Source organism: Quercus suber, unplaced genomic scaffold (genome assembly GCF_002906115.3).
Source record: "Quercus suber isolate HL8 unplaced genomic scaffold, Cork oak 2.0 scaffold_78, whole genome shotgun sequence".
Classification (NCBI taxonomy): Eukaryota; Viridiplantae; Streptophyta; class Magnoliopsida; order Fagales; family Fagaceae; genus Quercus; species Quercus suber.
The window spans coordinates 1,162,180-1,177,593 of record NW_027069543.1 but is presented as its reverse complement, the minus strand read 5'-3'; the positions used below and the strand labels follow the sequence as shown (position 1 = coordinate 1,177,593).

The following is a 15,414-nucleotide window of genomic DNA, read 5'->3' as shown; positions in this document are numbered from 1 at the left end:
TGAAGGTAAGAGAGAATTAGGTAAGTAATTAGGTGAGACAAGTGTGCCGTGCACACATTTGTGTAAGGGTTTCTACACCATATATGAGGAGTGAGGACAAGCGATCTTGGTGAGAGAGTTAAGGTGATGTGTGTCCAGTGTCGTTGTTAATGTACTAGTGTGCTTGACTTTGAACCTAGCACTGTATTTGTAAAGTAATAATAGGTGAGTTTTATTGTTCTTGTAGGCTCTCTACATGACACACTAATTATTCTAAAAGCTAAAACATGGTCCCAATAGGGTAGGCCCATATGGCTTATTTAGAATTTTTTTTTTCTAAGCTGTGAAGAAATGAACCTATTACAAACATGAATATGGAAACTTAGTTAGTTAAGCTACCAACTTTTTTATAACTACTAACAGAGGCATTTATGTTTCATGCAAGCCATGAGTGTTGATGAGATGTGATTGAATGGTAGGTTGTTTGTCATGATGAGTCTGCTGGACAGGCTTTTGTGTAAAGTTGTCTAGGTTGTATATGAGGATAAATGATCTTGGTGTGAGAGCTAATGTAACGCATGTCCAAGTATCCTTGTTTATGTACTAGTGTGCTGGAGCTTTGTACCTTGAACTGTAATTATAAAATAATAGTAGGTGAACCTGCTAGTTCTTTTGGGTTCTCCGCATGACACTATTATCCTAAATCATGGTTCCAATAGCGCAGGCTCATATAGCTTGTTTAGATTTTCTTTTCTAATATATATGAAGGAATCAATCTGTCTCCAATGTAAAACTGGTTTTAGGGTCTAGATATGCTTGACCATTGTCATTTCTATTGCATAGGTAATAAGCTCTAGGGCTTTCCATCCATTAATTTTGGAGAGGGATAAGACATATGAGATGATTTTAAAAATAAAAATATAAACAACAACAACAATGACCTCGTTGGGGTTGCCAAACTTTGTGATTCAAAGAGTACATTTTGGTTTTATTATCCATACGCGACTAGGGTACTAACAAGTACATACTGTAAATACTTTAGGTTCAAGAATTTAATTATTCAGATTGTAATAAGGTTGCTATTTTGTTTTATAAGTTTACTTTTCAAAAAACAAGATTAAACATGCATGTTTTAACTAATTTGGGCTAATTTATGATTAAGGAATTAAACCTAGAGTGGGTAAATTACAATTTTTAAATCACAAGTTGGCAAATTGAATTCAACCCATCCCACGTATGGGTAATAAAACAACTTTGTGGTTGTAAAAACACATGACCAAGAAGCAATGGAAAAACTCAAACAATAGTATTAGATCTTAGCAAGCATTTAAAATGGAAACTGAGAGTAAGCAGTTATTGCATACTTGTTTGTCTCTTGAACCATTAATGCCCGACTTCCATCATTGTCATCTCCATTGCCTCCAATCATTGCACAATTATGCCTTTGTTCAGCACTTCTAGCCAACCGGTATAGACTATCCCTTATGCACAGTTTTGTCCTGATATCCAACTGAATTCAAGTAGTTTCAGGATTTCAGCTCACAGTCAATTTGAAAATTATCAGAAAGGGAAAAAATAATAATAATAATTTAGCACACTATTAATATATGTGCAATGCTTTAGCATATGATGAAAAAATAGTGCAAAAGAAAGAAAAATTAACATGATAACTTTTGTACAACAAAAAAATAATGAGACATGGGGTTTGTGTTCTATAAATATATGTGATTATTAGTCATTTAATCTTTTGAAGTTCTCTCGTAAATCTTTATATAACTCCATTATTGTGTGACAAAATAAATTGGGGGAAAATACCAATAGACATTGAGTACGTAAATCTTTATATAACTCCATCATTGTGAGAAAACATAAATTGGGGGAAAATACCAATAGACATTGAGTATGTGATTGATCATGCAAGATGGGCTGTTGGTTTGGGATTTTTTATTTATTTTTTATCATGGACTGGAGGGGCAAATGAAAAGCCATTTTGAGCTTTAAGACAGAAGGACATGACAGCTCCTATTAGCCTGAGGTCTGAATTAAGAATGCCGATCCCAATCCTCAAACCACCCCAAATTACTTACCCTCCCACATTTCTGTTGCCACTTGTTGAGAAAATTGAAATATTTAAGAAAAGTAGAGCTATGCATTTAGCACTTTCTACCTTTTCAAGTATCAGAAGTTAATGGTGTAATTCAGCTCTTAAGTACAATGGACAAATACTATATCATTATAAGGTAATATATCATTTCACATATCAGCACTCAAGTGTTCATAGATTCTCATGCTACCATGATAAATTTAAAAGTAACAACATACTCAAAACTTTAGTATATCATTTACCTGTTCCGTGACTTGTTGAAGCTGGCGAAAACTAGTTGCTTCTAGGGAGATCTCATCCAACACAGAGCTCATGCAAGAGCTCTCCTGTGCATTTGAAGAATCAAATTCTGTTCGAATTCCTTTGGTAACTCCAAATTCACTATGGGCTTCACCCTCATTTTCAGAGAGCTGTGCTTGCTTCTGAGCTGAAGGTAGACCAAATGCCATTGGAGTAGTCATATTTACATGTTTAGACTTCCTAGTACTTGGAGCTTGTAAATCCTGGCAGCAATGTAGTTTTTCTCTCTTTTCATTTTTCACAGGAACCTCAAGTGAAGGACCATGAGAACTCTCCATGGACTGGACTGGATTTGATGAATAGGAAGACTCCTTAGGAGAAGGGGATGGGGGGCCATTGTTATCAGATCTGTTACCTGATGTTGTTTGGCAAATATCTGAAGGATGACTATAGTCTAAGTGCATATAGGGTACATGCGTCTGCATATAACTCAAGGTATCAGGTCCTATGTCCTGTTTATGTTGATGAATTCCAAGGGAAGAAAAAACTTCATGCGATTGCAAAGAAACACCATTTTCCAGATGATGATCTTTTCTTTTCCCTTCTGTTTGGTTCTGGTTCTTTGACTGCCTTCGGTGAAAATTGATCTGTCACATAATCATAAAATTGTTAAAATTTTGAAGGTTCTTCATGGAAAAAAGGGAGAACAGATATGTGATTGTCAGATGTTCAAATAGATTAAGCACTTTTAAGTTTCTACGTAAGAAAAATACCAAATCCCTTTTCAAAGATGAACTATGTGAAATTAAGATATGTAAGCTTCAGAGAAAGGACGTGGGTGGGGGGGAGAATATTAAAATAATATACAAGTGTTCTACCTAACAGAAGGAAAAGGTACTAACAAGTGAAGCAAGTTCAAGAAAAGTAGAACCTAAACACTAAAAGTTACAATGAATTTGAATTGCAAATTTTGTGTAAGATACACTAGATGCATTTTATTTTAATATTTTGTTGCCAACCACAGACTCAAAGCATAATTGAAGTGAAAATTTAGTGGTCCTGGTCTGGATATTACAAAAAATTGCTTTGTTAAGTTACTGTAATCCTTTCTTTTTTGGGGTTAGCCTTTAAACAAGGTGATAGGTTTCATATTGAACTTCATTTTTCTTTTTGGATGACATTTAATGTTGAATTTAATACCATCACTGAAGTCAAGTGACTGCAATATACATATTGGAATCTCACAATTTTTTTTCCCAAGATATAGAGTATATTTTAGGAATAAACAATCCTTTTTTTTTTGGATAAAAATAAGCATCAATTTGAATTCACAGAAGCATACCTGGTCTTTGGGCGTTAAGCCATTCTTACTCTCACTTTTTGTATCTGACCCCATAACAAATAATAACTGACTAAGAGCGGCGGGGTCATCAATATCTGAGGTCTCAGAATTCATTTGCTCACCCATGGAAACACACCTCTTGCTGGAATCATTGATTGGAATAACTGCATTATTTGGCCTGGAAACTTCATGATGTTCTGGTATACTTCTCATTGCACTTGCATCATGACCTGGAAACTTCTTGTCAGACTTCAATGCATCTTCAGATTCTTCAGTAGCATGTGAAGATGAGAACCAGCACAACTCCTCTTCATTACCAAGAGACCCTAATCCAAAAGTTGAATCACTATTTCTGCAAGATCAAAAGAACAGATATCAATACTAAATCATTAACTTCAAAGAGATCCAGTATTAATGTCACACAAAAAGGAAAGCAATAGAAAATATAAACTATATAAAGAAGGATTTTGAAGACTACCTAAACATCTTGTCAACATCCTCAAAATTTTCTATATTTGGCCACCAATAGTATAAGAGATCACTACTTTCTTTGTCTTCACGATCATTGTCCAGAAAGCTGAGATCATCATCTGTTTGGGATATGTTACTGAGTGAATAATGGTACAGATTATCATCAACTGCTGCACACTTGTCACTTAAGATAGGATCATCGGCACACGACTCACTGCCACCTGAATCTATATTTTCACTTTTGAAACAATCTCTAGACATCCTCATATCATCAGATTGATTACTTGTCACTTCCTTAAGTGAGTCATTATCACATGAAGAAGAAAACATGCCATCAGGTGGTTGAGACCATGAATCTTTTTCCAGCATTGCGTATTCCTTGGTCAGAATTGGTAAGTTCGTTTCCTCCTTTTCCCAAATACTATGTTTAATTGCATTAGCAGCATTAATTGTAACACCAATTACTTCACGCCGTGGTTTCTTATGGCTATCACCCTGTACTGCAAATTGGTCCCTACATTTGTCACCAGGACGAGGCACTATATGATCACCACTCTCATCAAAGTCATCCCATACATTGTCTTCAAGCTGTAACATCACAACAGAAACTTTAGTCATCATCCTAGATACAATTCAGGAACTATGAAAAAGTCAAAGAAATATTCATCAGAATAAAACCACACACACACACACACACAAAAAAGAAAAAAAAAAAAAAAAAAATCATCTGAACAGTGGATAACCAATAAAAAAGATGAAGAAAAAGATATATACGTGTGTGTGTGTGTTTGATTACAGAGGAGCTCATAATAAGCCCAGGGCCAATCTAAATGAATCATCTTTTTCTTAAAGCTTAACTTGAAATTGGTTTTATCTGGCACATCAATTCCAGGCAACTTAACTTTGCAAAAATAAATTTGATTCAGACAAATACAGGAAGAAGATGGAAGTTAAAGATGTTTTTCATGTATTAGTCCATGATGGAGATACTATATTTCATTCCAATGAATTATTTTGGTATATGGAGGTGAACAACAACTTATGTTAAAAGCTTAAGCTAATAGGAAAGAGTGAATTAAATCACTTAACCTTTATTCTAACATTTCCCAACAAGTGTGGGCTCAAACTCCCTCTCAATAAGTGGGCCCCAAAACATGAAATGTTAAAATATTATATAAGGGGTAAAGTGACGACAAGATTTGAACACAAGACCACCTATTCTAATATCATGATAAACCACAACTTCTCCAAAAGCTTAAACAAATAGGACATGACAAATTTAATCTTTTACTATTATTCTAACAGGTAGAAAATGGTAAGATTTCAAAAACATTGTAATACAGAGAAAATAGGCAAAAGCACAAGGGAATAGGAAACTTATTAGAACATAAGGACTGTATAATAATCATAAAATTATTCAAAATAATAAATAGAACATGCTAATTGATAGACTACAACTAGTCTTGAAAGCATAGGAAATGGTAAATATGATCACTTAACCATTATTTTCTAACACTCCCCCTTGCATGTAGATTCAAACTCGCCCTCAATAAGCAGAACCCAACATGTGAAATTTTTAAATGAGAGGTAGAGTGGGAATAAAGTTTAATCTAATACGACTTGCTCTAAAACCATGATAAACAACCACTAGTAACTAGTTGCAAAAGCTTAAACTTATAGAAATTGAGAATATAATTGCTTAACCATTATTTTCTAACACTCATAATCCTCAAAATGCCTTTTTTTTTTTTCTATTACTTAGAATATTCTTTTGAAATTTGTCGGGGATGTGATTACATTATACTATCTTATCATATTGTACTAGACTATGGAATACAAAATAAGGATTCTATTACACAATAGGAATATTCAAATGGATGAATAGGAATAGTTATTCCATTCCAACTTCTTGTATTCCTAGAAATATTCATTTCTATTCTCAGGTAATAATCAACCATGTATACCAAACATGCCCTAAGAGTACAAAGAGTCAATAAAATCATACATATTCCACAGTCAACTTCCATCCAAGGACATCCAAAAGAAGAGAGACCCCACAAATTGGGATTTCAACCTCTTAATATTTTACTCTAACTCTTCAAAGGCCATCCTGTTTCTAATCTGACACATCAAACATAATGGAGCTACATTTTGAACCCTATTTCTAAAAGAAATAGGTCTAAGATGCCAACATTGAAGAACTTCTCGCATTGATTGAGGCATCACCCACTTTGTTTCTAATCTGACACATCAAACAAAATGGAGGTACATTTTGAACCCTATTTCCAAAAGAAATAGGTCTAAGATGCCAACATTGACAAACCTTACTCCAAAATCAAGTGACAAATCTCTGCAAGTTTGCACATTACACATTGATTTGACCATACCCCCTTTCATGAGGTTTATTAGAAGTATGTAGTTAAATGATTAATTTATCAAATCCCAATAGCTTAAGCTTTTGGAATAATTAAAGAATAGGAAATAGATTCAAAGAATGTGAGATCAGTACTAATGAAATGATGTCGAAGATTTGAAAATAACATTTCTATCCTTTCTGAGCATGCAATTACCCTAGGAAAAACATTCTTAATAGACATGGGATCAAACTTATCACCCCTTGGAACTAAAGTATGAACATAACAAACATACCCAAAAATTTTAAGACAAATGGAACATTGGTGTATAAGGAAATAAGACAACATGAGGAATTTGACCACCAAAAACTATGGAAGGCATGCAGTTAATAAGACACAACACAGAACACCCCGACATGGTATTTCATGAAAAACTAGGACACAACACAGCAGAGATATGGAAATTAATTAATTAATATTTATTTTTAGTATGAGCACATATACTAATCTCAAATTTATTAATATATAACAAGTAACAATCTTAATCAAACCAAATCTTTATAATAATAAAAATAAATAAAACTAGGTCAAAGAGATAGTGAGACTAGTTCTAGAACAATCTTAAGTCTTAACAACATATGAGTCAAGACCTTCAATAAAGAAGGGACACTAAGCCGTATTCCAATACAAGCACACAAATCAGAATGATAGAAGTTAGTGCTCATAACCTGATGAATACAAGGGGGGGAGCAAAAAAACACTTGCACAAGTAGATTTTCATGATACAATCGTTAATTTAAAGCAACTGCTATAGAATAAGTTAAGATAAAAGTGTGAGTATTATTTTTTAATGATGCAGAGTCCATATGCTGATAGTGAGAATAGTGCACTACAAACTATACAGGCTGTGTAAAACAGGTATGAGATGCAAGCATATATAAATCCATCTTTTCACAAACTCATGATTAACATAGGTTGAGAACTTGTTGAGTACAAAAGAAATTTCCTCAAAGGATATACAAAGATTATCCAACAAGGAAACAAAATAACAATTAAATGCAACATATACTTTTTTTTCTTTTTTCTTTTTTTGATAGGTTATATAAGAATTATTATTGATGAAAATGAAAAAAGAAACATACAATGTGTTCATGAGAATGAACACAGCAAAGCACAAAACCAATTAAATGCAACATATACATTCACCAATGTAAGATTAAATCACTAACAATCTAATCAAAGGAATCAGACAAATAAAGATGTAAAAACACACCGTCACAAAGAAGGAAGCCAAAGATTATGTATTGTGAGGGTGCATGGAAGCCTGTTGGGTCCGAAGTGGGCATACACCAGGTTGATCTTGGCTACATAAGCAAGTATGATGAGCTCTAATTATTATTAATCCTTTTGGGCTATCATGTAAATGAAGCTGGCCTGTCCCTTGTCCTGGAAATTAGTATCATAACCAGTCCAATACCAGCAAATGGCTTACAGGCACTGTAGCCCAATATTTATTCCCCTAACAAAGATGCTAGGAATTTGGGTGGAAGAGATTTTGGTACTTCATTATAGCAAAGGACTTCAAGATTTTATTGTGAAGACATTAAGCAAGCATGCTTTAATCCCACATCCGGTATGTACTAAATCGCTTTGAGCTATATTCCGTACAAAAGGCATTTTGATTAGTCTTTTTGGGGTTTTGCATAGATGTGGTCAATGTGTCCCCCTCTCTTGACATAACAATCATGTCCTCAAAAGATCAACTCAAGAACCCATGAAACTGTAGCTGACAAGTGGAAGGCACAACATTTTGTTCCACAAGTTATCAACTATTCGCGGTTTAAGTCACCTCTCAAAGCATCTTAAAGTAAAATTGTTTCAAACATTTTCCTAATAAATTTACTTCACTACACATATACATGCCCAAATGACCACATAGATTGTAGAAAATGATAAAATACGGGGAACTACTAGTCCTACTAATTAAAGCATCTAAAATATATTACTTGATAAGTTCCCTTATTTGAGAGAGGTGATTGGTGGGAAATCGTACCCCCATTTTTTTTTTGGAGAAGCTAAACCCTGCAAAAGTTAAAGTTTTGTGCACTAGGTACGACTTTTGTTTTTTAGAAGTGCCCTTATTTCATAGTCAAGAAAATTTCTTTCTAATGGTTCCAATTCAAGGAGTATAAGTGTATAACAACCAAAGATTACAAGATATTAGAATACACAAATGGCTATGCTAAAAATCACCACATGAAAAAAGAAAAAAAGTAATGCAAATGACATAAGATAATTGCCATCAAAAAAGAAGAAATTAGAAAACTCAAGGAAATTTAATTCCATTGTGTATGAAGCATTTCATACAATTGATAAGTCATTTATTGTCTCATTAGAAGGTATAGGCTTTCCAGAAAAACCTTTGTCAAATAAAACCTAGTTGATATCAACATCAATTTACAATGGGCGTAACATCCTTGCCCACAATTACATAGATGTCTTTGGTGACAGGATTAGTTAACCACCCAATGTCAAGTTACACTCCTTGTGAACTCTTTAAAGACGACAAGTATAATAAGCAGACATTCATAAAATCCTTTCCTACACGATAGTTCTAGACATCAATTTAGGCAATATGTCTACCACACCTACATTTTGGATACAACACTTGATATAACCACAAGACGCTACAAAACTTTCTTCTTCTTCTTCTTCTTCTTTTTTTTTTGGGAGGGAGGGGGGGAGGGGGTGGGGGGTGGGGGAGGGGAATATATAATAATGAATATCATTAGAAAACGAGTGTAAAGGATGTATACAAGATTAAAACCCAAAGAACAAGAAAAATTAATCACAAATTTTTTTTAACAAAAAAGATGGAAAACCTTGTGAATCTCAATTCAAATTGAAAAGCTGCCCAATCAGCATCAAGATTAGAAACCCGCTAATCAATAATTATTCTTTTAGTGGATGGGATTTCTTCCTGGCATAAACAACAGATATCCTGAGCTTCTGCATGCTACTTGGTGAAATTCACTATGCCAGTACACAGCTTTAAATTAAGATTCTAGCCAGTTCCTTTTGGCCTTGCCTCTTGACTTGCTAGAACCTCACAAATTATTCCTATAAATCGAACAGAAAGAAGTGACACTATATCTAGAGTCTACTAGCTCAGAACCAGAATGCACCTAAAATGGTGCATGTGTGAAACGTACTACTATGGTACGCTAATATCTGCATATATTCCCTGAAAACATGATTATCTGCGGTGTGCTTGAATTTTATGAAACTTATACATAACATCACTTAAGTTTTGAAAACACACTCACAATAGATTTTGTTTTCTTCAATCCAAGACCTTAAGCACCCTCCAACCCCCCCCCCCCCCCCCCGGGCAGCAGAAAAGAAAAGAGAGAGAGAGAGAGAGAGAGAGAAAGAAGAGAAGAAGAAGAAGAATAAGAGGGAAGGAAAACTCAAAATTAAAGAATAAAAGAAAAGGAATAGGAGAAAGGGAAAAGCAGGTTGGAAAAATAGACAAACCAAGAAGCTGCTAAAGTTTCTTCTGAAAAGAATGTGTTTTTAATGTCCAGTTGAAGGAAAAGCAACTTTTGTTGAAACTAGTATAAATTAGTGTATAAATGGAGTTCAGTAGGAATTACAAAGAAATTATCAGCATAATCAAATTTAAAGGGTTCAAAAGTACCACTCACAACTAATGTAGCCTCATATTGATGGTAACTTCAGCTACATCCACCAACAACCAACCAAATTTTTCCTAGGGTAGTAATTCTGGAGAATTATTAGTAGCTAATGCACCCATTTCTTTGTACTCCACTCTTTTGAACTTTGAATGTGCAAAAGCCTGATTGTGGTAGAAGGGTGGATCAAAAGTACAATTGAAGATAACAATTGAGAATGTGATATCAAATCAGTAATAGAATTACTGCTTGAATAGGAAAAAATCTATGCAATGGAGCCAAAAAGATTTCACCATAAAACTAAAATAAATACTAATTTATATACTAAGGAATTTTTTAATCAGGTAGTTTTTAACCAAGGTTAGCAAATGTTAATCATACATGACTGAAGACCCTTAAAACAACAGTAGGGGATCTATAAGGAGAATCAAAGTAAAGCCATAACATCTAGAAGATATCAAAGAATAAAACAATTTACACTAATTGATGCATAACAGCATAAGATGGAAGATGTTAACCAATCACCACAAGAACTAAGATTACCCAAGAAATAAATAAATAACATACAAAAATTGTAAATGGTGCTTGAAGGTAACACAATTGGTAATGCAAGCGGGAAAGAAAGAAAAAAAAAAATTTGAGAGAGAGAAGGCCTAGAAGATCCCAGTTAATTAGAATACAGAGAATTTATCATAACCCGTATAAGTAACATAAAAGTAACTATAAGTTTAAAATGAAATAATAGATGTTGTATTAGAGGATGAGAAAGCCCACAGCATGGGCTGCAGAGCGGTTCTTAATTCTTCCGAGCAAAATAGCTGAGCACAAATAAAAGGATATTCGGTAGATCATTCCTCTATAACACTAGTTCTCAAGTACCCCAAAGAATCTAATTACACATTACCGAAATCATTTTTCTAGCACTCTTCACAAGCACCAAAAATTAATAAGAATGAAAATACCACATCAACAGCTTTTACTCTTTAAGAGAAAGTTGACCTATTCCTTCAGAACCTTAGGTGACAGAACTATGCCTTCAAAGGATTTTTTTTTTCTTATAGAATAAAAAATTATAGAAGACCGTATAACAAACAAGATGAGACATATGTAAATGGAATAGCCTTCCACCTAATGTGCCATTATGTTTAATTCATAGTAGAATTTTAGAGGTAAATAACAAGGAAAACCAGATTGATAACCTCTTGGATAATCAGTAAAAGGAGAAGCCACACAACCACTAACATGAGGAAACATTTTCAAATAACCTTCCACCACATGTAAAGTGCCAAATGCTAATTCATTGGTTTTAGAGTGCACTAAGGTACCTATATATAGATCAGAAGGGCTTATCATGATATATATTTCTCATTTTTCTCATTCAAGAAAGCATGTGAAAATCCATAAAGGTTATATTTTTGTTGAAAAATCTCAAGGCTCTTTTAAAACTTCTCAAGTCTCTTTTTATTTATAGGTAATCTTCCTAACCATCAATATAAAAGGTTATTATGACCACCCAAAATCAGGAAGCCAAACATGTAATTAAAATCTTTCAAGCCAAGTTTTACAATCTATGGGAATTATAGTAAAGAAATCTGCAGATTATGGAACTAATCTGAATGGATAAAACATATACTACCTCACACATGTACAAGTCAGACATTCCTTTAGATCCTCTATCCACCACCCCAGACACATGTAGTTGATTGAAATGATGTCATATTTATAGTGAAATTTCTATTGCCAAATTTTGCTTCCTGCATCAAATAAAAAACCAAGGAAACATAAGTGGTGATCACATTGCAAAACCGATAAAACTAAAGTAGCTTGATTATAAAAGAAAAGGCAGTGCAATTCAATCAAAAACAATTAAACTCAATTTAGCTAATTAGGAGCAACGTGATTGTTAATAAGCATAGAATTTTTTTGGTGCAATCTTACATGATTACAAAAAAAAAAAACCCTGAAACACAAACCGATACTCAGACAGTGAATACCTGTTTGGATTCTGAGAAATAGGGCACTATGAGTCCTATTTTGTTTTGAGAAGGAAAAACAAAGGTCAAATTAAGCATTATAATTGTTTTTATCAAATTTAAGTAGAAATTTATCTCCAACCAAAACCCAATAGATAAATAATTTCAGATTCTTTTCATTCTGAGAACAGGAAAGAAGAAGAATATGCAAAACCCTAAGATTACTGAAAATTAAAGTAATAATAATATTTAAAAAAAAAAAAAAGAGTGAGAAAATATTCTTGGCTACCAAACTAATAATAACTGTATGAAGTTCAATTAAGTGAATTTTCCAACACTTACTGCAGGTAAAAAATCCAACCAAACAAAGCTTTACAGTTTCTGTCCTAATTTGATTTTATAACGATAATAATAGGAAAAGGCACAAATTAATGAAACAGAAACAGTAATACCATTAGACTCGTTTTGACTTTTTTTTGTTCACTATAAAAAAAATTTGCATCCTTTTCATTTCCAATATTTTCTCAGCAGCCAATCAAAGCATACATCAGTAAACAAACAATTCAAACATGCACAAAATTGTAAAAATAAAATTAAACAGAAGATTCTATTAGACTCGTTCTAACCTATTTTTTGGTTCAATATAAAAAAAAAAAAAAAAAAAAATAGCATCCTTTTCATTTCCAGTATTACAACCAATCAAAGTATACATCAGTAACCAAACATGCACAAAATTGTAAAAATAAAAAATAAAAATTAATCAGAAGCAAAAATTTGCTAGAACAGAATGGATCTATCTCACAGCAAAACTCACCTGAAAAGTGAAAACCAAAACTTCTTTCCAGCGAAACTAAAATTCAAAGTCTCTGAGATCAAAGAAAGAAAGAAAGAAAATCAAATTTAAATTAAACCTTTTTTTTTTTGTTCAATATAAAGAGATTAAATAAATAAGAAAATTAGCATCCTTTTCATTTACAAAAATTTTCTCAGCAACCAATCAGAGCATTTATACATCAGTATTGTAAAAATCATAAATTGAAAAAAAAAAAATCAGAAGATACTATTAGACTCATTTTGACCTTTTTTTTTGGTTCATTATAAAGAAACTAAATCAACAAAAAAAAAAAAAAATTAGCATCCCTTTCATTTCCAGTATTTTCTCAGCAACCAATCGAAGTATATACATCATAAATCAAACAATTCAAACATGAAAAAAAAAAAAAAAAAAAAAAGTTAAGCAGAAAATTTGCAGTACAAATATGGATCTAGCTCAGAGCAACAAAACTCACCTGTGAAGTGAAAAATACCAAAAGACTGTTGTTTCCCGGAAAAACCGAAAATTCAGAGTCTGAGAATTGAAAGAGATAAGAGAGAAAAATCAAAATTTTGGCTCTCCGATTTTCGATGAGGTAAGTAACTTTCTCGTAGCTTCAATAGAGTAGAGTTCTCTTCTTCTTCTCTCACAACAACAACAACAAGCTCACAGAGAGAGAGAAAATTTTCTTCTTCTTTTTTAAATTTTTTTTAAAAAAAAATTATGGAGAGAATATTTTAATAATTTATTTTGGGTGAATAAAAAGGGTGACGCAGGGGAGGACACGTGGCGAGGAGATCGAGGGGGTGGATATCAGAATTCGTGGACGAGAGGTGGGCGATGAGATCCGATCAGTTTCGATGTTTTTATTGGTCCACGTAATTAAGTAGGTTCTGGAAACTTGACACGTGTCCTTGCGGACCAAATGTTTGGGGTGGGGGGAGAGAGAGAGAGAGAGAGGAGAGAATCTAGTGGTGGTGGTGGGAGTGGGTCGTGTCGTGGTTTGAGTGCGCGCGTGGATCAGCACGAAGACGTGGTGTGGATTTATTCGCAATTCTTTTATATTTTATTCCGACTAAAACCAAAAAAAAAATAGTAAAATAATAAGAGAAATAGAACTAGCCTGGTTCGTGCGAAGAGATTTTTATTAATTTTATTTTAGTGGTCTTATTTTGTACAAAACAAAATTTTGTGTTTTATTTTATATATATAATTTTTATTTTGAGAATTTAATTTATAAATAGATAAAGTAATTTAAAAATCAATAAGAAAGTGACTTTATTTTTAGGTAATGTTTTAGTGGGAGTTAAAGTTGTATTTTTATCATATTATCATTTAGTTTTATCTCTACTTAAATATAGATGTGTACAAACATTTTTGAACAAAAAAATGAGAAATTCAAACAGAAGAAACCTTATAAATAATAGTATAGATAATACAAGGACACTATTATTCTTATACCTAATCTCATGAAACCGTTTTGATCTGGTGCTCTTATGTACTAGACCTGTCAAAATTTGGAAATGGGCATGTGTCAAGTACATGTTACTGTATCTCTTCTTTATATATTAAGAGGATTTTAATTATGGTTTCAAAAAATGTCAAAAATACCCTTAACCTAATTAGATAATCTTTATCCTAAAAAAAAAGGGATTAAAATTGTAATTCAACAAATTAAAAAAAAAAATAATATATATATATATATATATATATCAGAGAAACTTTTTTCATAAAAACTAGCACATACTAAACTTAGCAGTTTACTTCATTTCAAATCTTAAATTTTAGTTTCTTAAAAATTTCTTCCTATACAACTTTACTAATAATAGATAAATTCAAATTAAAAAATTAAATTAAACTCAAAAAAAAAAAAAGTCTTGTCACACGTATAAAGCGCGTTTGATTAGATTAATATATCTTTAACGGTGCAGTGCATAGAGTACTAAATCCAAGTCTTACTTTAAATTCACAATTTGTTTACGGCTGTGAGGATGAACAAAAAGTGGTAGTGGGTCACATGTAAGTTGCTAATGGGTAGAAAAATATGGCACAAATTAGTAAATTGTGAAATTAAATTTTAGATTTTTTTTTTATTAATAATAATCATGAGAGGAGAGGGGTTGTTTGGCAGTTTGGCAATCGACTATTCGTTTAGACTTTAGAGTTGCCGACCTCTGAATCATTTATTCATTTTTTATTCTGCTACAGTCTTGTCCGTCCGTGTGTTCAAATGTCTTGGGCTGTATGGCCCACCTAATTGACTTCATAATATAAGCCCAACTCGTGGATTTAAGATCTTGACGTTTTCTTTTTTGACGTTTGTCTTTTTACACTGACCAGTGAATGAATATGACAAAACATTTCCTATCATTAAAAAAAAAAAAAAACAAACAAACAAATGATGACAAAAAATGATTTTTTATTCATTGGCTCGGATGGACC

At 32.8% G+C, this 15,414-nt stretch overlaps 1 protein-coding gene across 2 annotated transcripts; it reads right to left on the bottom strand.

Annotated features, from left to right (window-relative positions):
* Positions 1 to 1,291: 1,291 nt before the first annotated feature.
* Positions 1,292 to 13,695, bottom strand: LOC112007525 (protein LNK1). Of its 2 annotated transcripts, XM_065773656.1 has the most exons (7): positions 13,448 to 13,695; positions 12,973 to 13,024; positions 11,822 to 11,939; positions 4,144 to 4,724; positions 3,666 to 4,017; positions 2,326 to 2,970; positions 1,292 to 1,489 (listed from the first exon to the last, which is right to left on the bottom strand). In XM_065773656.1, the coding sequence occupies exons 3-7, from the start codon at positions 11,843 to 11,845 to the stop codon at positions 1,307 to 1,309; spliced, it is 1,785 nt and encodes a 594-aa protein (XP_065629728.1). In that variant the 5' UTR covers positions 11,846 to 11,939; positions 12,973 to 13,024; positions 13,448 to 13,695; the 3' UTR covers positions 1,292 to 1,306. The 2 variants fall into 2 exon arrangements, with proteins under 2 accessions (XP_065629728.1, XP_065629729.1); XM_065773657.1 differs by lacking the exon at positions 12,973 to 13,024.
* Positions 13,696 to 15,414: the final 1,719 nt, after the last annotated feature.

Excerpts from the sequence above, each read along its gene's own strand:
- LOC112007525 (XM_065773656.1), bottom strand. The coding sequence starts at position 11,845 with ATGTCTGACTTGTACATGTGTGAG. Across the intron at positions 2,971-3,665 it reads GCTTAACGCCCAAAGACCAG|ATCAATTTTCACCGAAGGCA; the intron begins GTATGCTTCTGT and ends ATTATGTGACAG. Across the intron at positions 1,490-2,325 it reads TTCAACAAGTCACGGAACAG|TTGGATATCAGGACAAAACT; the intron begins GTAAATGATATA and ends ACTTGAATTCAG.